The sequence below is a fragment of the Oreochromis niloticus genome, linkage group LG13 (assembly GCF_001858045.2).
Source record: "Oreochromis niloticus isolate F11D_XX linkage group LG13, O_niloticus_UMD_NMBU, whole genome shotgun sequence".
Lineage (NCBI taxonomy): Eukaryota > Metazoa > Chordata > Actinopteri > Cichliformes > Cichlidae > Oreochromis > Oreochromis niloticus.
The window spans coordinates 5806228-5829171 of record NC_031978.2 but is presented as its reverse complement, the minus strand read 5'-3'; the positions used below and the strand labels follow the sequence as shown (position 1 = coordinate 5829171).

Genomic DNA, 22944 nt, shown 5'->3' with positions numbered 1-22944 from the left:
GTCACCTCGGGGGCACGCCCCCACCTCACAGGTGCACGCAATTATCTGTCCAATCCACAGTGGAATAAAAAAAGAATACTATACAGCGACACAAAACACAGTATAAATATGGGGATAAAATCATGCAATAAGAACATCAATAAACAATCATGCAATAGCACTATAACAATAAAACATGCAAATAAAATCACTATGTAGCAATACACAGTCTGATTCAAAACAAAATATAAAAAACACAATTTTCCACTGTGTGACATTAGCAGTCTGCGATGTCAAAACGGTCACACTGAGACAATATAGGAAACTTTAAAAATCAGTCCTTTTTTGTCCTTGAAAACACCCTTTACCTTTAAGAGCGCTTTTCTCAAGCACTTACTGTTGCTAAGTTACAAGAACACATCTTTATCGCATCTACCATTATCTTGACTAATATCATAAACCTGCCCCTTCTTGAGTTTGAAGTTGAGAAAAGAAAGTTACAGAAGGAAGGAAAAACACAGCACCAGGGCAGTTCCAAAATGGACTTCATATAGAATACAAAATGCTGAGGGTGCTAAAATCCCAGGGATCTTTAGGCCTGTGTCCACAGTGAAAGGGTGCCATGTGACCTTTTATGAAACCTAAAATTGCGTTGTCATTTGTGAAATGTAAAAGAAATGTTCAAGTAATCCAAGGCTATTACAGTCACTGTGCACTGCATAAAATAACAAAGTCAGCAGGCCATCCGAGCCCAATACCAGTTCAAACATGTCAGACAAACCTAACCCTAACCACAGTGAACCCCCTTTGATAATTTTTGAAATCAGTGATGAATCAGCCTTTTGGGATAGAAAAGTGGTGATGTCCTGAACAGAGCCATACTGAGAAATATCTCATACTTTTTTTTTCCCGCCTGTCCTGTTTGGTTCTTTTGCCATCAGAATTATTGTCTAAAGGCAAAGAAAGATGCCCAATGGATTTACTTTACCAAATGGACCATCCCGGCCTTGCCGTATTGGTCTGTTTGATTCACTTTTGTTTTTATTGTTTATTTTATTTTATTTTCATTTGCTACACACGGGACAGACATGACTGGGGAAAAGAAAAGGGAGAAAGAAAGAGAGGCAGGGAAAGAAAAACAGCGGGGAAGAGGAACGGTGATAAAGGGCAAAAAACAAAAAACAACAAAACAAACAGACAAAAAATACATATATCAATCACCTGGATCACCTGTTGAGAAAGAAAAAAGAGAAAACAAGCAAAAAAGAGAGCAATACAATAAACAACATCATTGCGATAATCTATGTGAATATAACAGTAAATACTAAATATTGAATATTATTGTGCAGCAGAAATATATCATACTACTACAGATGAAAATAACTTTTACTTTTGATTATAAATCTTATTCATGTCCTTCCAGGTGCTCCAAATTGTGTTTGTATCCACTCCCAGTCTGATCTGGCGCTATGCACACTGTCCGCAGAGAGGAGAAACAGAGGAACAGGGAAGAGGAGGGGAGAGAGGAGGGAGGGGGAGAAGAAGACCTAGGACAGGGGTCAGCAACCTTTAAGACCCAAAGAGCCATTTGGACCCGGTTTCCACAGAAAAGAAAACACTGGGAGCCGCAAATACTTTTTTGACATCTAAGATGAAGATAACACTGCATACACTGTTTTGTTTTTTGGGTTTGTTTTTTTTTACCGTTATGCTTTATATAAACAACTATAGTGTGTTGCTTATGAAAGTGCTCATGAAGTGCTACAAAGAAAATTGAAAATTTTATTTATGTAATGAACACATTTTGAAATCTTAAAAAATTATAACAAAAAAGAAAAACATCCAGTTGAAGGTCTCTTTTAAATTAATTAAAAAGCTGAACTTAAATTATCCATGTAGCAAACAAAAACTGAGCCATCATCCTTATATCGCCTTTGGGCTTTCGGAGCGTGTAGCAGAGCCTTGATCTGAATTTTAAAAATAATTGGAAAAAAGCACTATGCTCCTAAAAAATGAATAATAAATATTTGCAAAATATCTGCATAAATATTCATTTTACCTGGTTAATGTGTATGACTGGGCGTGGCCTGCAGTGCCGCTGCAGGAAAGGTGGTCACACCTGAGCATCATCCGCAATTGCTGCCTTAAAGGCTGTGCTCTCTCTGCTGTTGTGTAATGTGTCGGGCTGTGTGCTGGAAAGCTAAAGCCAGCTGCATGTGTGAAAAGTGGTCAATAAAGAGAAGGGGCGGAGTGACCTTTAAAGGAAGACTGCAAATCGGTTCATTCCATAACTCAGGACTATGGGGGGAATTGGAGTTCATTATGTTAGGTTTAGTTAGGTTTTGTGTGTTTTACCCCTTTTTGTGTTTTCGTGGGCTGATCAGCCACTATTTAAGTTTCCCCTTTGTCTCGTTAAGTTAGGTCAGTTTGTTTGAGTTATCAGTAGTGTTGTCAACTTTGAGTAAAGTTCTGTTATTTTGATCTCTTTTATGGGCCCAAGATTTTGATTCTTTTTGCGTGATTTAACCAATTATGTTTTGGGGTTAAATAAAAAATCATTTTTTTGGACTTTAACCTGTGCCTAAGTTTCCTTCACTGCTCGGTCCATCACATGTTGAAAACATTAAAAATAATTCAAGCACTTCTGTAAGGGTTCAAAGTTACATCTAAAAAGAGCCTTGGAACATGCTTGGGTTGTGTACATTTAACATATAAATGTAACTATATTTTCATCTTTAAAAAAAGCTGTCATTGCAAAACCCTTTCTGAAATTAAAAGAGCCTCTTCCAACGTAACACTGAGAAACGACAGGACTGGAAACTCTCAAGTGACTCTAGAGCATCCCCATCTGGTGAAACATGGTCTTTTATGCCAGATATAAAATAACAAGCTGCAATTTACTGTGATTAAATGTATATTGACATAGTTGTGCGAGATTGTTGTGGTGGAGTTAGAAAATCTTTTTTTTTCTTTTGCCTGTGCTGTTTATCATTGTAGCAATCAGAATTATTGTCTGAACGCCAAAAGAGAACAACACAGTAGGGCATGGCTATTCAACTAAAAAGTTAGTTGGGCCAGATTTTTTTTTTTTTTTTTTTTTGCAGCCAGTAAGCAGTAGATCATGATCGATTTCAAACCCACACAAATGTATTGAAAAACAAGTCATTTCTCTTTTCCCCTGTAAATCTGGTTACCTCTCACAAATGGACACCAAAAGGTCCATTTAAAAAAAGGGAGCTATAACCAAACCTTTTTTTTTTTTTTGTACATTTCAAATAATAACAAAAAAACATTTTGATAATTCCCTTTCAAAATAAAATAAATGTTTTGCTGACCACTCACTTTTCCTGCCATGGATGGAGCCCCATCCGTCACAAGTATACAGACACGCTTCATTTCCAGACCATTTTCCTCAAAAAAAGCTGACATCTTCTCAAACATTATTTTACCAGCTGTGTGTCCCTCTAACGGTAGTAAGCCGAGCAATTTGCCATCCAAAAAACGGACATATATGCACAACTGTGCATTATCAGTTCTGTCTGTGAACCCATCTTCTGCTATAGACATTACATCAGTTTTCTTCAGGTCATCTAACAGCATTTCAAACTCGTCTGAAGCCAGAACTTCAACTCTATGAATATTTGAAGTGTCTGACAGGGGTACGTTTTTAATAGCAGATGTCACACTTACTTTAATTTTTTCGTCGCATATCACTGCATCCACCTTGGCCAGCATGCAGTATTTCACTGTTTCAGAATCTGTGAAAGGCCTTTTCTTCTTCGCCAAGATCCAGCAAACAAGAAGGGAAGCTGCTGCAGCTCTCTCTTGGGCTGTACAGGACCCTCACCATTGTAGTACAACTCCGGTTGTAAGATTATTAAACTCGCAATTAAACTGTACTTTTGCAGCCCTCTCCTGAGATTGCTATGGAAAGTTTGTGCAGGAAGTCTGGTGTTTGTCATTGTGGTGCCTTCGTAAGTACCGCAACACACTCACTGCATATTAAACACATAGGTTTGGCATTTGGATTTGGCAGTAAAATGAATAAGTATTTGTCAGTCCAGGGAGGGTTAAACTGATGGTTTTCATTGTCAATTTTACGCTTTTGGACTGAGAAAGACATGCTGTTGTCGCATCATACATTACGATGATAGTTTAATATGTTTACATCACGGTGCATTGTGGGTTAAATATTGCTAGGCTACTAGGCTTGTTGCATTCACAGTCTACACCATGCTGTAGGAATTTTTAGTTTTCTAATTTTTTTAAATTAATTAATTTTTTCCATTTTCTCTGTGTTTCTGCCAGGACCACAGGCAGGGCCACTCGCAGGTTGCTTCTGGGCCGCATGTGGCCCGCGGGCCACCATTTGAATAGGCTTGCAGTAGGGAAACCATAGCAACAACCTAGATAAGTATAAGTAACAGTAAATAATAAATATTTAATGTTACTGAGCAGCATACAACACCGATGACCGACAATGCACGATATGCTTTGAGGCACCAGCCAAGGAAGATAGTGTATATCTGTGAACACCCGTGTGCATACCTGTGTGCCACACTTCCTGCCATCAGCCACTGGCAGGCAGTGTGGTGGGAGGAAATAGGCCCCCACACCTGGGGGGTGTTAGAGTGAATTGTTAAATGTGAGGCAATTGGTTATAGTATTTAACTGCAGGCACATCCTATGTGAAGGTTCTCTGTCCTTATTTAGTGAGGATGTTCACTTCTTGCCTCACCTGTGTTTGTGTATGGTGAACCATTACAGGAACTGAGCCATATACAGGGTGAGGGGAGAGGACCTTTTTTTATGACCAAGGATGTTGTTAAAACAGTTGTAACCAGGAAGTCACGCACACAGAAAGACACTCACGTGCATACACACACACACAGTGCATTTAACTTTTACGACACACCACGTGGGGTTTACAATGGGTGTAAGTAAGTAAGTAAGTAAGTAAAATTTATTTATATAGCACTTTTTAAGACAAAACGCTGTTACAAAGTGCTTCACATGAAGGCATGTCAAACAAACAATATAGCAATATAAAGGAAGTATAAAAGCATATCAAACAAAGCAATAGTACAGTATAAATATAGAATAAAACAACATATTACGCACTAACATTACCCAAATGCCTGTCTAAACAGATGAGTTTTAAGCTGTTTTTTAAAAGAAGCCACAGTGTCGATGGTGCGTAGTGGGGAGGGTAAACCGTTCCACAGTATTGGAGCCAGGGTTTGAAAAGCGTGATCCCCCTTTGTTTTCAAACGAGTCCGTGGAATAGATAGAAGACCACTATCAGTGGATCTAAGAGTCCGCTTTGGAGAATAGGGTTGGAGAAGCTCCGAGATATAGGTGGGGGCCTCACCTTGTAGAGACATAAACGTAAAGGTGAGGATTTTAAACTTATATCTATACCCAACCGGAAGCCAATGCAAGGATTTTAGTATAGGAGTGATATGGGAAAATTTATTGCTGTGGGTTAAAAGCCTTGCTGCAGCATTTTGAACCGCTTGGAGCCGATTTAGTGAGGCCTTAGATACACAGGAGAAGAGTGCATTACAATAGTCTAGCCGGGAGGAAATGAAGGTGTGGACAAGCATCTCCAGTTCGGTTGTGGAGACAATAGTCCTGAGTTTGGCAATATTTCTTAAATGAAAAAAGCAGGAGCGGGTCACGGATTTAATATGAGCGTCAAAGGACAAAGATTGATCGAAAATTATCCCAAGATTCCGAGCAGTGGCTTTTATCGACGATGAAAAGGCACCCAGATGTTGACTAATTTGGGGCTTGATATTCTCTGGGGCAAGGATTAAGCACTCGGTCTTGTCTGCGTTCAGCTGCAGAAAATTGCTTGTCATCCAAAGATTAATTTCCTTAAGACAGTCCATAAGAGTGGATAGCTTGTCTAATTCCCAAGGTTTAAAAGAGATGTATAATTGGATGTCGTCTGCATACAAATGGTAGGAAATATTTTTGAAACCGCTAATGATCCGGCCTAAGGGAAGAATATATAGTGAAAATAACAGGGGGCTTAAAACCGAACCTTGTGGGACTCCACATAGAAACTTAGCCGCGTCTGATCGGAAGTTTCCCACTGAAACTAAAAGCGTCCTATCTTCCAGAAATGAGGTGAACCACTTTAGGACAGATCCAGATATCCCTACCATGCGATTTAAGTGATGGATTAAGATCTGATGGTCAACGGTATCAAAGGCTGAGCTAAGGTCCAGAAGAACTAGGACTGAGCAATCACCCCTGTCTGCAGCCATCAAGAGGTCATTTGTGACTTTCAGGAGAGCTGTTTCTGTAGAGTGTAACTTTCTAAAACCCGATTGAAATTTATCAAGAATATTATGCTTCTCCAGCGCTTTCTTTACTTGTAGCCAAATGACTTTTTCTAAGATTTTAGAGATAAAAGGAAGTTTTGAGATGGGCCTGAAGCTTGACTGAAGTGTTGGATCCAGGTTAGGCTTTTTCAGCAAAGGTTGAATAACCCCCTCTTTAAAGCACCTGGGGACAGAGCCAGATAGCAATGAATGGTTTATCAGCGTGACCACAGAGGGCCCGATGGTCTCAAAAACTTTACAAAATAGATGAGTAGGTAAGACATCAGCTGAACTTGTTGAAGGATTCAATTGAGTCAGTATTTCCAATAGATCCTTTAAAGAAACTGGGAGGAAAGATTCCATAATTATGGAGTGTGGAAGATCATGGTTAGTGGGGTTACCTGAGGGAGTTATGTTACCTCTTAGGCAACTAATCTTATCTTGAAAAAATTTTAAAAATTCACTACAGTCCTTATCTGAAAAGACAGGTGTACATGGCGTTGGAGGGGAGACGATGCTACTCACTGTATCAAAGACAACTTTCGGATTTCTTTTTCCTACTGCAAGTAGTTGAGAGAAATAAGTGGCTCTTGAGTCTGTCACTTGAGTCTGTCACCATGTCATTAAAGGTAGATAATAGTTCTTTTAAGTGGAGCTTGTGAACCTCAAGTTTTGGGTGTTGTGTCATTTCAATAAAAAGGCTGCAAGCGGAGGCTGGGGTCGGAGTCATCTTAGGTAGAGGGCAGAGTGCTAGCGCTTGATGCAGTGTTTTCATTTTGCTGCCACTTGTACCTACAATGCAATGCGCGAAAGTCACATGACATCCTATGATATCCCCCTCCTCCAACCCCTCTGTCATTGTAATGTCTCTGTCAATACTTTTCCCCAGTAAGTTATCAGTCCTGCTTGCACTTTGATCCTTTTTTAATCTCCAACACTTGTGTTACATTACTTTCTGGCATTACTGGCATTTCTGAGCACTATTCCAACACATTGTCATTTTTAATTGGGTCCCTTTGTCAGTTTTGTGGCCAAATTGAGTCCCAAAGTCTGCAAAACTGCAGTTAACAGTTAATCATCTTGACACTTTTGTCTTGTTTTGTTGCCAGAAGTAGGCTACTATATTTGATAAGGAAAGGTTTTGTCAACTTTGGGCAAGTGAGGTGAGAAAACAGAATCCCAGGTGCATCCTCAGCAGGGTCAGGGTTGTTCACCACAGGGCCGTGCAGAGATGTTTTAAGGGGTGGGTGCTCAAAGTTAAAAAGGGGCACATAGAACCCGGCTGAAGAACAACAACCTACATTCTTTAAGAATCTAATCTAATATGGAATCGCATCATACTATATAACTCTCTTATCACTGTGTTTTACCTGATGGGGTACAATATAGCTGTTGCTGCTGCTCCTACTGCTGATAGTGCTGGATGGCAGGCTGTGATGATCTGAGACTGCAGACTTAAAAGTCAAAAAGAGTGACAGTAGTCAAAGTAAACTTTGTCGTCTCTGCTATATACAGTACAGTATATACAGAGATGAGACGACCAGGCTCCAGTTCCATTCAATGCAAAAAACAACAATAAATATAGGAAGAGTGAGAAATAAATATTAGGGTAAAGGGAGTAAGTATACACTTTAAGGTAAAAAGGATCAATAACAGTCTAAAATTACAACTTACAATTGAGATTTAAAGTGACCTTGAAGTGGTTTAGAATGACTAACGTAGCAGCTTTACAGTTTACAGTATGAGTAATTTAAAATGACCTTGAGTGATATAAAGCAACCAACATGAGCAGGATTCCTGAGAGTAGGACTGTCCATAAAGCAACAGCATCATGTTTACAAAGGCAGTGGTATGTGGAGTGCTATAGAGTCAGTTAATGGATTGTGTGTGTGTGTGTGTGTGTGTGTGTGTGTGTGGTGGTGGTGGGGAGTCACTAGTGAGCTCAGGAGTCTTGTGGGAAAGTAGCTCATTAAAGGTTATGAGATAATAATAATAAAATGCAAAGACTGGTGAACCATAAAGCAATAAAACTGAGAAATAAAGTAGGCTCTGCCTGTGAATCACTATTTGCCTCTCTTCCTCCTTCTATCTCCTCATCTTATCTATCACTGTCCAATTGTTGTCCATCTGAGAACAAGACTCAGATTATTATTGTTTATTATTGTTTTTATACCTGAATACCTCTGCAATGCAACAACTGGTACATGTATTATTGTTACCTGTGCTCTTTTTGTCACTGTTTCCTCCTTATTTCCTTACAAGGCATGTTTGGACAATCTTATATCATGAGTAATAATTTTAAAAAAAATCTATACATAAAACACACACATACACACATAGCTGCAAGCAGGGAAACCAGGGACAGCAGCAAAATACACATGCATGCATCACAAATACACAAGTCCACAGACTGCTCATGAATCCTTGGACCCTCAGTCCCAGGTCCTTGACACTTTCTTATCTTAATGTCTGTATAGTACCATATCACCCCATTAGAGCTCTTTGCTCTCACACTGCTGACTTATTTGTTGTTCTTAGACTATTTTAAAGTAGAATGGTATGGAGAGCCTTCAGTTTTATTTATTCAGTTATTAATCTTTGGCTCTCTTCCACAGCATGTCTTTTATCCTGTCTTTCTTCTCTCACCCCAACCAGTGATGGCAGATGGCCCCGCCCCTCCCCTCCCTGAGCCTCATTCTGTCGGAGGTTTCTTCCTGTTAAAAGGGAGTTTTTCCTTCCCACTGTCAAAGTGCCAAAGTTCTTGCTCATAGGGGGTCATATGATTGTTGGGTTTTTCTCTGTATGTATTAATGTAGGGTCTACCTTACAATATAAAGCACCTTGAGGTGGCTGTTGTTGTGATTTGGTTTTATTTATTTTATAAATAAAACTGAATTGAATTGAACGATATTGAATGACGAACTCTGCAGCAGACATGGGCTCTGTGGACTATGGTTTTTCTCTTTCTCCACCAAGAAGAAAAATGCCATTCAGGCCCAGCTTAACTAGGTTGTGTCAACATTTTGTGTCAACCCCCTTACAGCACCTGGATGATTCCTAATTACTGCAACTGCATACAGCTCCACCCAATATAAAGAGTTGTCTCAACATTGGAATAGGCAGCACCAGCTCTCTGGTCCTGTGTCCCTTGCACAGCTCCAGTAGGAGTCTGCATCTTCACCAACATCTGCCGATGCCAGTCCCCAGCCAGCGTCTGCCTTGGGCCTTGTTCTGGTGACGCTGGCCTTTCCAAGAAAGCTAATTCCTTATGTTCCTCGTCAGCACAAACTGGTTTTACTTAAGAACATGTGTGTGCATGTGTGTGTGAGCCGAGAACTATTTAACCTCAAGCTGACCAAGTGGACTCAGACTGGAAATGCATTTTCTGTTTCTAAGCCAGCCAATTTAGAGGCTGGATTTTTTTTGTTTATGAGCTGGCAAATTTAAAGCCTGTGTTTTGTTTTCCTGAGCAGCCAAAGACTATGTTTTGTGTTGCTGGGATGACCAAATCATAAGTTGTGTTGTGCAGGGCTGGACTGTGACGCCAATGTTTTTGGTCCAGGCATCCCACGATTGTCCTCTTGTGGTGAAGTCTACCCAACCCTTATTTCCTTGGCTCTGTATTAGTCTGTTCAGTTGCCAGTTCTCATCTTGTTTAAACATTCTGTTCATTTAGTAAATTCTGGTCCCCATTGTAGTCTAAAGGAATCTTTAATATACAGTCTATAATTTAGCCTGTATGTTAACATAGTGGAGCATATGAAAAGATTCTGTTATGGTCTCCGTGCCTCGCTGGCCTGCCCCGTGCTAGGCAATACATTTTGTTTGCCTTTTGTTTGCCCCACGGACCTGTTCTAATCGCCGCACCTGCTGCTGATCTCCAGCAACCCAGGGACTTACTTATTAGGGCAGTTCTGTGCTACTCGTTGCTGGATCGTTGAGTAGTCTGCATCAGTGAACCTGTCTCAAGACATTTGAATCCTAGCCTTTGTTTGTGTATGTTACTAACGGAACTCTGATATATATAGAGCTGCCCTGGACCTGTCCCTGTGTGCCTGAGCGTGTTGAGAGTCAAGAGAGAAGTCAGTGCGGATGTCACGGCTGCCGAGGCGAGCTGTGTGGTGTTGGAGGGAGAAAGGACCCAAAACACAGGGAGTAGATGATAATGCTAGTGATGTTTATTTACACAGTGGCATGGTGGCAAAACAGGCAAAGAGGGATGACAAAACCAAAGAAACCTAAACTGGGAAAACTAAATAACCAACCTGAGATGATACCAAACGGGATGAGAGGCAGAGAGACGCAGACGAGGAACAGGACACCGTGGAACACAGACGAACCGGCAACAGGCAGGAGAACACACAGGGTTTAAATACACATAGCAGCAATTAAGGGATGAGCAACAGGAGGGAAACACAGCTGGGAGAAATTAGGCTAACGAGACAGGGGAGAGGTAAAACTGAACACACTGACATGAGACATGAACTTTCAGAATAAAACAGGAAACTAACAGACACAGAGAACCAGACAGGACACTGAACTTGACAGGCAGACTCACGAGCAGACACAGTGACACCATAGACAGACGGAGGGAACACAGAAGTGGGAGCGGGCAGGCACAGAACAAAACCTTAACAAACGGCAAACCTCAACCAAAGATATAACAGGATAAACAAGCACAGGAAATAATATAAAGAAACACAAAACACTGAGTTGACAGACTCAGGACCATGACAGCGGAGGCGTGAGGAGAAAGGAGCTGGAGTTTGGAGAGAGAATCATGTGTGTTTGGACCTTCCCTTTTCCCCACGGACCTCTTGACCTCACTCGGCACTGTACATATGTGCACTTGGGCTTGCACTGTAAATAAACTAACTGTTTTTCCTTGTGACGAAATTCTGTTCTACGCCTGAATCCGTTGAGCTGCATACAGATTCTTTGCAGCAAGACCGTGGACTGAGCTGCAGTTTTACAATATAAAGTTTCAGAGAATATTTATGTAGGCCATTTTTTGGCTAATTATACATCAAATGTAAATGTTTTGTTGAACAAGGCATGTTTATCATTCAGGTCATAGTCGTGGTATACTAATGGTGAAATTATGCAATATAATTCTGGTGGCAAGTGTGGGAAAATTTATATTAGATTTATCTTGTCACACAAGCAAAAATACAATAAGTTAAAAGACATGCACTCTAAATGCAACACAGTGGCGTATGATAGAAAAAGTGCCATATAAAAAAGTGTCTGCAGCTGACTCAAGCTGGAGGACAAGAGTGAACGAGAAATTCATTCACTGACAGAATGTTTTTGGATTGGAGAAGTGTAGTCAGATGGTGACAAAGAGAGGGAAGATCGTCAAAACTAAGGGGATTGGACGACCAGAAGGCAACATTGCAGACATTGAGGACAGCTACAAGTACCTGGGAATCTCATAGGCAAATGGGAACTACAAAGAGGCTACTAGGAAAGCTGTAATCACCAAATACCTGCAGCAGGGTGCAAGATGCTAGCAGGTAGGGCATACATGCAACGGCTTAACCAAGTGGCTGGCATAGTATACAGAAACATCTGTGTCGAGTATGAACTGGAAGTCCCGAGGTCAAAATGGGACACACCCACCCAGGGTGGTTGAGAATGACGGGCGCTAAGGCAAAGTGTGTTTTAATCACATTCATATAATACTGTTCATACATGTTTGCATGTATACATGTGTACTGTTCTCTCTATGTGTTGAACTAGCTGAGCGTGAACAGAGATAAACAGCCAGCCAAACTCCTTTTCAAGAGCCAGGAAGGTGAGCGTACTTGCTCCTTTAATGACTTTGAACATAGCAATCATGTTGAACTGACATCATTGAACTGGAGTGAAACTAGAAAAACACATAAAACAAAACTCTTAGTGGATTGTCATATAATCAGCAGTTAAGTATATTTAGGCACTAACATAGGAGAATACAAAATAAGTATCCTGTAGATATACAATCTGATATTAATACAGAGAAAAATAAGCAGGTAGTGGGTGAGCGTAGACTAGCTCAGAAGCTACGACCTATTAATACTGCAGTTCAAAGAAGGTACAAAATAATGTCTCAAAACACCCTATTATTAATTGCATAATATACAAAGAACTGACAGAACTTACGACCATTGCTTTCTGAAGGACTCTGAAGGATTATTTTGGATTCAACTCAGATGATTTCAAAGGTGTAGCCATGCTTTTCCCACTATTCTCTGCACTTCCTGCTTCCTGTCTATCCATCTAGATGTCAAAATAAAAGCTTCACAATTTCCTGATGTATAACAATAGAAATACAGTTTCCACTTATTTGTCTCATTAGCATATGAACATATTCAAAACAGAACAACATACATTTTAGCTTTTTACTATTTCACTTCTGTTTCTGTTCTATCACATTTTTGTTTCTCCAGAAGCAATTCCATCTTTCATGATTTTTTTCCTTTAGTTTTTTTGCAGGCCTTTGCAGCTAGCAAAACAACAAAGAGCCACTTACTGCTTAAGAGAAAGAGTGAAAGTCGTGTAACAGTCACAATGGTGTGGTATCTCTTTAAGACAACTTAAGGTAATAGTTAGTGATGTCACAAGTATGTGCCACTGCCCTCTGTGGCGTATGAGAGCAACATGCTTGTACGTGAGTGTATGGATAGAGACGGACCTTATATTGTTTACCTCTCTAACAATTTGGAACGTTACGACTTGCAGGAAGACTGCTTCATGTATGATAAGCAGCCGCCGTTCAACCGGGCCTTGTAAGGTTGACGTTCCCAGTACCAGTGTGGTTGTGGGTTTTTCTGACTGTCCTGTGAAGTGTTTCTACTGCTCCTCTGAACCACGGAGTACAACCCATGTTACAAAATGGTGCCCAAACATCTTCTCTTGGACCTCAGTGTGCAGTATCTTCTAGCACCTGATGATTAATACGTTAAAAATGTATGTCACGGCAAAGTGGATGTCCGCCATGTTTCGTGGGAATGGACTAGGCTGGCCTGGAAGCAGACATCGGGAAGATCAAAGGGTCGCGGCGGTGTTTTCTCATGGCAGCGAGTGGAGCCGCTCCAGCGCTGCTTTTAGACTGTGGTGTCATTCTCTGTTTGGGCTCTTGGGCTCGCCATTGGATGAGCGCCGACCTGCGTCTTCTGAGTGTTGGGATCGATGTGGCTTTGCCATAGTTTTTGAATGTGCATTTTATGTGTTTTGTGTAGTTTACTGTTGTAATTCAATACAATTCAATTCAATTTTATTTATATAACGCCTAATCACAACAACAGTCGCCTCAAGACGCTTTATATTGTACAATAGATTCTACAATAATAGATACAGAGAAAAACCCAACAATCATATGATCCCCTATGAGCAAGCACTTTGGCGACAGTGGGGAGGAAAAACTCCCTTTTAACAGGAAGAGGGGCCTGAAAACTGAAGGCTCTCCCTCCCATTCTACTTTTAAATACTCTAGGAACAACAAGCAGTAGCGGTTTTTGATACGGGCGACACGGGCGGTTCCCCGGGGCAGCATCGTGGTGGGGGGCGGCATCACGGACATTGGCAAAAAAAAAAAAAAATTGCTCGTTCTCATGCTGCCCCGACGCCATGCTAGCGCATATTGGGAATGGCATAGGCACCGATCGGTTTTCTATCGACCATTTGCTGGGAGTAAGGGCGCCCTCCGCACAGGGAGGAGAGGGCGGGGACGGCAGGGGATTCTCTGGCTGGCTGGAGCAGCATCTAATAACCAACTCGTAAAATAAAACAAATAACAAACCAACAAACACGAAAACACCAGACATCATGATGCAGACTTATAATTTGCACCGATGTTTTTCCGAAATTCTATACGCGTAAAGTGAGCGCGAGAGCCCTCGGTGCGCCTGCTTGCTGCTGAAGTCAAAGTGAACTTTATTGTCATCTACGCTACATACAGTACAGTATATAGAGAGACGAGACGACGAGGCTCCAGTTACAGCAGTGCAAGTAAACAAACAATATATATAAGAAGAGTAAGAAAATAAATATACACTTTAGGACTAGGGGTAAAGGGATCAATAACAATTTATAATTTATAGTTTGATGATTTAAAGTGTCACACACAACCTGTCGAAAGGGGAGGGGGCCGGCTGCTTCCAAATAGAGCACATTCCATTCATAATGTTGTCAATCCAAGCCCATTATGTATTCATGATTTGAATCCTGGGTTGTGCGAAATCCCAGAAATACACCCTAGACAAAGTGAATCTGTGAACTAAGGTGTAGGTCAGGGGTCTGCAACCTTTTACACCCAAAGAGCCACTTGGACCCAGTTTCCAGGCAAAAGAAAACACTGGGTGCCGCAAATACTTGTTGACATCTAAAATGAAGATAACACTGTATATATTGTTTTTTTTACTTTTATGCTTTGTGTGAACCACTAAAGTGTGTTGCTTATGAAATCCATGAAGTGCTACAGAGAAAATTACATTTTATTTATGTAATGAACACATTTTGAACTCTTAAAGAAATATAACAAAAGGAAAGACACCCAGCTGAACTAAAATGATCCATGTAGCAAACAAAAACTGTTGTGAGCCGCCACCCTTATATCACCTTTGGGCTTTTGGAGCCTTGACCTGACTTTTAAAAAATAATTGGAAAAAAAGCTCTACGCTGCTAAAAAAAGAAAAATAGATATTTGCAAAATTCTGCCTAAATATGTGTTTTTTACCTGGTTAATGTGTGTGGCGGGGCGTGGTCTGCAGTGCCGCTGCATGGGAGTCGGACGCACCTGAGCGGCACCCGCAATCACGCCTCGCCGCCTTAAAGTCTGTGCTATCTATGCTCTTGTGTTGGTGTGTGTCGGGCTGTGAGCTGAAAAGCTACAGCCGGCTGTATGCGTACAGCAACCGTGTGTGAAAAGTGGTCAATAAAGAGATGCTGAAAAGCATGTTCATGGAAACATCGTCGGGATTGCCGTGATGTGTTTACAATGAGACTTCTGCTCCTGAACCTCTGCGCACAGCGTCTGCAAATCGGGGCTGTACGAAGTCACTTTCATCTTTACGCAGGACTGTAAGCTGTCATCTGTGAGGTGTGAGCGGTGTTTGTTTTTAACATAGTTCACGGTGGAGAACAGCTGCTGACATAATGTGGATCCGAAGATCCATAATTGGCCTACCTGGGGTTGAAAGTCTCGATAAATGCACGGCGTTTCGGTCAAAAATGACTCCAAGGTTCCTCACAGTGTTACTGGAGGCCAAGGTAATGCCATCCAGAGTAAGAATCTGGTTAGATACCATATTTCTAAGATTTTCAGGGCTGAGTACAATAACTTCAGTTTTATCTGAATTAAGAAGCAGAAAGTTAGCGGCCATCCAGGTCTTTATGTCATTAAGACATTCCTGCAGTTTAACTAATCGGTGTGTGTTATCTGGCTTCATGGATAGATAGAGCTGGGTGTCATCTGCATAGCAGTGAAAATGTCTATGATATGTCTTCTAATGATACTGCGTAAGGGAAGCATGTATAATGTAAACAGAATTGGTCCTAGCACTGAACCCTGTGGAACACCATAGTGTGTGAAGAGGACTCTCCATTTACATGAACAAATTGAAGTCTATTAGATAGATATGATACAAACCACTGCAGCGGTTGCCTTTGACGGTGCAAAATGTTTCATCAAAATTGTTGTGTTTGTTAGGGAGAAACAAAAATACAGTACAGCATTTCAGAGTCACACTGCTAGCAATCAAAGATTTATGTAAATTTGACAAGCTGAATACATTCTGTACTGGACAGGAAACACGGCACGAGATTGATTGACAATGCTCTATAGCCAATCATGATGCAGAACACAATGCGCTGTAACAAAAAAAAAAAAAAAAAAAAAGCACTCAAAATTGCACAAAAACAACAGTGAGGCCGCGAAAGTAGTAGTTTTATGTGTCTTACTTTTCTTTCATCTTTCGTAAATTTTCTTTTCCACAATTGTAAAGTACCTTTAACCTCTGCTTTTCAAACCTATGGGTTACTTCACTAAAGCCGGCTGGTTCTTTTGAGTTACATTCTCTGTGTCTCATTTAAACACACCCCTGTGCTCCTATAGTCGAACCTATTGGCCCATTGATATAATCTTTTCAACACTTCCCCTTACTGTGTTACATAACAGTAAACTAAAAAGAAAAAGAAACTACAAACAGAAGAAGAGAGGCGTGTCTTATTATGATTGAGATGAAAAACTGAAACTCAGTTTCAGTTTTTTTATACTGTGTCAGTGTTCACTGGATAGATCATCTAACAAGTACTAGAATATATCTGAGATGGATCAAACGTTAAAAGGTTGGTGCAACTTAATCTTTATAAATATTTAAGAATTTATAAATAATGCTGGTTGTAACGTCAAGAATTAAAAAAGCATCAGAAAACTGTAAGGCATATAATTTCATTCAGAAATTAATATTTAAATCAGAATTAGTAGTATTCAAAATTGGTGAAAAAGAAGCATTTGTAATATATTTATCTCATCTGAGATTTTTTACAAAGCCCTATGTCTGTTTGCTGCTGATGGACTGAAAGTACAAAAGTAGGAAGTAACAAAGTACAAATACTTTGTTACTGTACTTAAGCAGAATTTTCAGAACTTCACTTGATTATTTATTTTTCTGACAGCTTTTTCCTTTTCCTCCCTCCCTACTTTACAAATCTACTCTGTACCCCTTGCTCTCAACTATAAGAAGGACATCTTTAATTAGTATTGTCAACACAGAAAATGTTTGAGTTAATGCAGTAGAATGAGTATACAATGGGAGGTGGAAACAGACAATAACACACACACACACACACACACACACACACACGTATATATATATATATATGGGTGACCATCAATAAAGCTTCTCTCTCTCAGTCTGAGGTAAGTTCAAGTGCAAAAATGGCTGAAGGCTTTTGTGTATTTATTCCTCTGTGTCTAGTTGGTCAAAATTGAGGCAGAATCACAGGGTGTTGCTAGGTCCAGCTGTGGTATTTCAAAGGGAGAGAAAAAAATGAGAGCCAACTTTACTCAGAGAGGGAGAAAGATAAGAAAGACAGGACAGGTGAGGAAGGAGATTGGAAATATAAAGCTTATATGCAAGTCCTCAGGTTTTTGAAGTGGATTTTGGGTCTGTGCATGTGATATTGTTTTTTCACATTATGAAACAGGCTGCAAAACAAACTAAGACAGACTAAATGTGGTAATACAAGGAATGATAAGAAAAAGGGCAAGGAAGCAATGGTGTTTTTCCCTTCTTTTTCTCTGTACAGCTGAGTACCTTTATTAGAAATAAAATTTAGTATGAAGTTTTTATTCCCATCTACTAATATTATTTTATTAAAAAATAAATATAGCACAAGGTTCAGTTAGCTTTGCACAAAAATAGCTGGTAGAAACATCTTCCAAAGTGTTACTTTTACTTTTTTACTTCCTTACTTTGAACCTTTCACTTTACTTGAGTAACGAAGTTGAATCAGTACTTCAACTTTTACTTGAGAATTTTTCAACTCTAGTAACTGTAACTTATACCTAAGCACAGAATGTCTGCACTTTTGCCACCTCTGGTGAGCAGCATTTCTATGTGTGATTGTGGGAGGTTTGCTACAAATAAAGCTGAAATGTAATTTCTACGTTACAGGTAGAGTACAAATCATTTAAAGAGCTGCGAAATATGTTTTTTCAGTATATTTTGATTCCAAGGAGCCAGACTTTCCTCTAATTATTTCAAAGTGGTCTTGAGCAATTCTCCAGGATTTCTGAGTAAATTTGTGAAAACTAAACATGTGGATTGAAGAGCTTGGAAAGAAAGAAGGAAGCTTTTTTGAGGATGCCAGTGTTCACATTTTGGACAGAGAAGAGAGATGGTTTGAAAGAGGAGTGAAAGAAGCCATCTATGAAACGTCTTCAAGAAACTTAAAGAAGTCCAGACGCTTTTCTTTCCAAGCTCTTTAGACTACCATGACCTGGATGAGTGAGAACCTTCACAGACATACAGGCACATGGATGACCATATTGTGATAAATTACACGAGAACTGAAGTGATTAGTGGCAACAGAGGCTGTTTGAACCAAACATTTCACTATTTTAGTTTGTTTCATGTCTAATCTTGTCCACCATGGTCACTGCCAGTGAAACTCTAAATATCTGGTCTTTGTACTCTTTGTTCATGTCTATTTATGAAAAGCATTTTCATAAGCATTAGTGGTGAAATATCTAGAGAAATATCTAAGTACAGTGTCATTTATTTAACATCCTCCCCGGTGTTTATCATTTCTATTCACAAGCACCCTGAATTTTCTTCCACAGTAAACTCTGAGTAGGTTTAAAAAATAATAATTTAAATGGATTTCACACGTTTCCTGTAGTGTTTTTTGTAGTTTATGTGGTGTGCACATTTTTTTCCATTATCAGGTTGACATTGAAAGCAATTTGTAATCCATGTCTAATGAGCATTACAGTCAAATAAGTAGGGGTTATTGTTTATGATTAGTATTAATATATCACAAAAAGTATCTTTGGAATTATAAATGTATTATCTCTCTGACTTTAATCTTTGGTTTTGTCTATGACTTCAGAAGCGAGTACAGATGGAAACCCAGAGTGGCTGGAAATATTGAAAACAGTATTTCAAAATGGCGCAATTGCAGCAAATGTTTTGTTTGCATTAATTATGATGGCCGTCGAAAAGTTAGTGGAGCTGGAATTTGAGTGCCCCTGTGAAGGGATATACTTGAATGGTGGTTTTGTTGCTACATTCTTCATCATTCCTGGAATTTTGGCCTATGTGCTGATGGCTTCATTGCAAGGAATGAAGTTCTCATGTGACATTGAAAATAAAGGGACAATCTTGCGCCGATCTATCCCTGCATTTTTGTGGGCAATCCTGCTGCTCTTTAATGGCAGCTACATTACTTGTGCAATGACTGATTGGTCAGGCACGTATGTAGCTGTTGACAAAGTTGCCCCACTGAAATGGTGTGAACCAGAAAACGGTACCTCATACCAGGAGAGATTGAAGAAATCTCAGGACTGGTACGTTTACTCTCAGGTACGTAAAATTCTGTTTTTTAAAATGTTATAGTGAGAAATTATAGGTGAGATGAGGTCATTTGCTTCCTATGAAATGTGGTTTATGAACAGCATTTATGCTATGTTTGATTTTAATGTTTTGTTTTCCATTTCCTTTCTCTGTTCTTTGTTTTAGTGGGCTGGAATTGCCTTTATTGTGGTCTTGATCTTACTGATCATAAAATACATCCTGAAAGGGCAATCCAGTCCTCCTGCACAAAGTGAGAGTCTCCAAGTTCCCCCAGGTATCTGTTCACTTTAACCTGCATGGAGTACAAATTATAATAATGATTAATAAATTACAATCTACAACTTGTTTTTGTCTTTCCATTAACTCTTTACATGTCAAATATTTTTTACACAAAAGTATTATTGGAATATTAAGACACAGTATTAGTTGTATAAATCTAGCATGAAAAGAAACATGTAATTACAATGCATGTTAACCTGACCTTGTTGCCTGTATTCTGAGTGTATATTACTACAAGTGATAATGAGAATTAAGTGATTGTGCTTTATGCCTTGTTATGCGCAACTGTGCTGGCAGAGGTGAAGGGAAGAAAGGTAATGATGATTCTGGGCCATGACTAAACTTCAGTCATTGTCATTATTATTATTATTATTAATATGAAAATTTATTCATTATCACTGTAAAGTAATGTTTGCTTCACAAGGTACTTATGAACATATTTGTTTCCTTGCATTAGTTTTGCTTTCTGTCAACAAAGAATAAAATCTAGTCAGCCTCCGACCCTGCCCCCCACCCAGGTGTAAGCACTCCTCCCTGATGCTGAGCTCTAGAACTGTACCTCTGCAGGAGAAAGATACAGTAGAATGGCTCCGTTAAAAGTATGGTCTGGTTTTCAAAGAGGAAAAATGAGACATGGAATTAAAACTAAGAAAGTCCCCATAAAGATAAACTAGTGTTTGTTAGCTTACTTCATTTCTAACAGAAAGTAATGTTTTGTCCTATTTTAGCCAACATGTAGTCAGTGCAGACAGAACTTCTGTACATATGTCTACTTAAATACTTTTTCCTGCATCTGTCGGCCTGCTGCCAGGCCAAACAGATCAACCCTTTGGCTCAGGCTCAGCTGTCCCACTCAAACCTGTCCATACCAACACTCCTGACACCAATGCCACACCTATGTGAAGAAGCAAAGGTGAGTTCTTTTATGTCAAACAATGTGTCTAATTGGCAGAAAGCCCCTTGGAAACTTTATTTTTATTCTACAGACTATTTATTTTTTAATACATAATAATACATTATAATTATAACCCACATGAGCAGAGCATTTTTGGACAATCGTTTGCACACTTCAGTAAACTAAATCATATTGAAACCTGAATTCCATTCAGTCTTATTACAGTGACATATTTTTGTTGGCTATACCTTGTTTAAAAATTGACATTCAAAGAAGTATATGTGCCAGTACTTATTATCAGTATATTTTTAGGGCTGGCAGTGTTTGCAGTATAAAGGTGGTGGCGCCCAAATTCATTTTTTTTTTCCCCGCAGGGCCCCAGTTCCTTGCCGGGATATATTCATTAAAATTATGTCACGATTGTATTCGATTATTCAAAAATCTTATGCACACAGATGTCTTGATGTGGCTTTCTCATATTTCACAAGAGTGAAAAAAATGAAGTTGTACTAGCCACCAGTGCCACACCGATGTCAAATAAGAGCCAAAGGTTCCTTAGTTGTATCATCCTTCATCCAATAGCCAAGAGAATTTTGCAGACTGAGAGATAAAAGTCCACATTTTGAGGTTGTGCAGGTGGAGGTGGAAAAGGTTAGATGCTTATCAACTAGAAGACTATGATTTGTATTCTGCTTAGGAGGGTTGTGTTGTGGACTTTGATTAACTTTTACTTACTTTTTTTGCAGGATCTGCATCTGTCCACCCTGCTTTTTCTTTTCTTATTTTTTCTGTTTGATTAAAAAAACACAAAGTCTGTATGTGTGTTCACAAGTCTTTTCATCCTACAAGTTAACAAACTTTTGATACCTTTCAAAGTTTGTGCTTTTTTTTAACTGTTGTGGTTGAATTCCTTTGCCAAGTTTAAGTTAATTCAAGAACCTGGGACAAACCAGGACAAAAAAAGGGCACCTGAAAGCAACACTTAGAAATGGAGAGGAGAACAGTAAGAAAATAGGCTGTTGACTCTTCTTGCAGGACTGGTGAAAGAGTTTTAAACAGTTGCTAAATATTTGTTTTGTGTATTTACAACACAACATATACCAGTGAAACTGGGAATTACATTGAGGATTATTTAGAAAATACAGAAATGGGAAGAGCATTTTTTAAATTAAAAAAAATAAAGGTTTATTTATCTAACTGAGGAATCCGTGGTGCTCCTGGACACAGACTCCTCCTATCAAATCTCCGTGCTTGCCTGAGTCACTCCTTGAGATTGTCCCTGCACTGTAACTGTAAAAACTGTAAAATGAAAGTATCAAGGGCACTAAAAAGTTGTACTTTTTATAATTCAAATGTCTCGCTAAATAACCAGTGTCACTGTTTTTTTGTTTTTTTTTTCACCTATGTGAGATATATGGTGTTCACTTTTATGTATTGTTGGATTTTACTTCTGCAAATGATTATGTGATTTTTACATTTTTCAGTAGCTTAATCTGTAGCATTCTATATTTTATAAGGGTCTTAATTGTTTGTGCCATCTGTTTCCTGTCAGACCCATTTCTAAAAAAATCTGTCTGTTTCCTATTCTGAGTCCTTATACATCTAACTTAAGACCCTTATTTAATGGGAAGACTTTCTCATCACATAAACGGATGTTTAACACTACAGTGTATCCTTCATTTTATCAGAATCATACAAAATGATAATTTTAGTTCAATTGTTTGTTTGTTTTTTCTTTTGTAACAGTATGGGAGTTTGTATTTACATCTAAGTAAATAAAGATTTTAGAAAAATGTAGTGGTTGCAGTACATCAGTATTTGTCTGTAAGATAGTGTAGTAGAGGTATACAAGAAGCATTTGAGTCAACTGAGCTAAATTCCATTACTTGTAATTTTTAACAACATAAATACAAAATATATTTTATTACATATAAGATATATTTCATCCATCCATCTATTTTGCTTCACTTATCTAGTGTGACTGATGAGCTGGAGTCCATCCCAGCTGTCACAGAATGACAGGCAGGATATACCAGTCTGAATTGTAGTAGTGTATCACAGAAGATTATCTATCTTTATCATTGGCCACCTTCTCTCTGACACTTATTTTCTTGTCAGGGTTCATTTGTGGAATTTCCTGCCTTCCTAATGTGGTTGGGACCATCAGCTGTGTTTATCAGAAGTCAGGTTGGTGCATAGCTGACATCCCTATTTGACAAGATTCACCTTTGCTGCTGAGGATAAATTCATCTCAGTCACCAGCCTCAGAAATCGCAAGTTAACAGCACATCAGATTAGAGCCCAGACAAATGCTGCACAGAGTTCCAGTAGCAGACACATTTCTACTGCTCAACTTTTCAGAGGAGCCTGTGCAAATCAGATCTTTATGGTGAAATAG

The 22944-nt window shown here is 39.3% G+C and overlaps 1 protein-coding gene across 1 annotated transcript; it reads left to right on the top strand.

Annotated features, from left to right (window-relative positions):
* The first annotated feature begins 16577 nt into the window (after positions 1-16577).
* On the top strand, positions 16578-22444 carry LOC102077068 (uncharacterized). The gene is made up of 5 exons (XM_005473695.3): positions 16578-16640; positions 18909-19381; positions 19538-19646; positions 20463-20564; positions 21293-22444. The coding sequence occupies exons 1-4, from the start codon at positions 16622-16624 to the stop codon at positions 20552-20554; spliced, it is 693 nt and encodes a 230-aa protein (XP_005473752.2). The 5' UTR covers positions 16578-16621; the 3' UTR covers positions 20555-20564; positions 21293-22444.
* Positions 22445-22944: the final 500 nt, after the last annotated feature.

Excerpts from the sequence above, each read along its gene's own strand:
- LOC102077068 (XM_005473695.3), top strand. Across the intron at positions 19,382-19,537 it reads ACTGGTACGTTTACTCTCAG|TGGGCTGGAATTGCCTTTAT; the intron begins GTACGTAAAATT and ends TCTTTGTTTTAG. Across the intron at positions 19,647-20,462 it reads GAGTCTCCAAGTTCCCCCAG|GCCAAACAGATCAACCCTTT; the intron begins GTATCTGTTCAC and ends GCCTGCTGCCAG.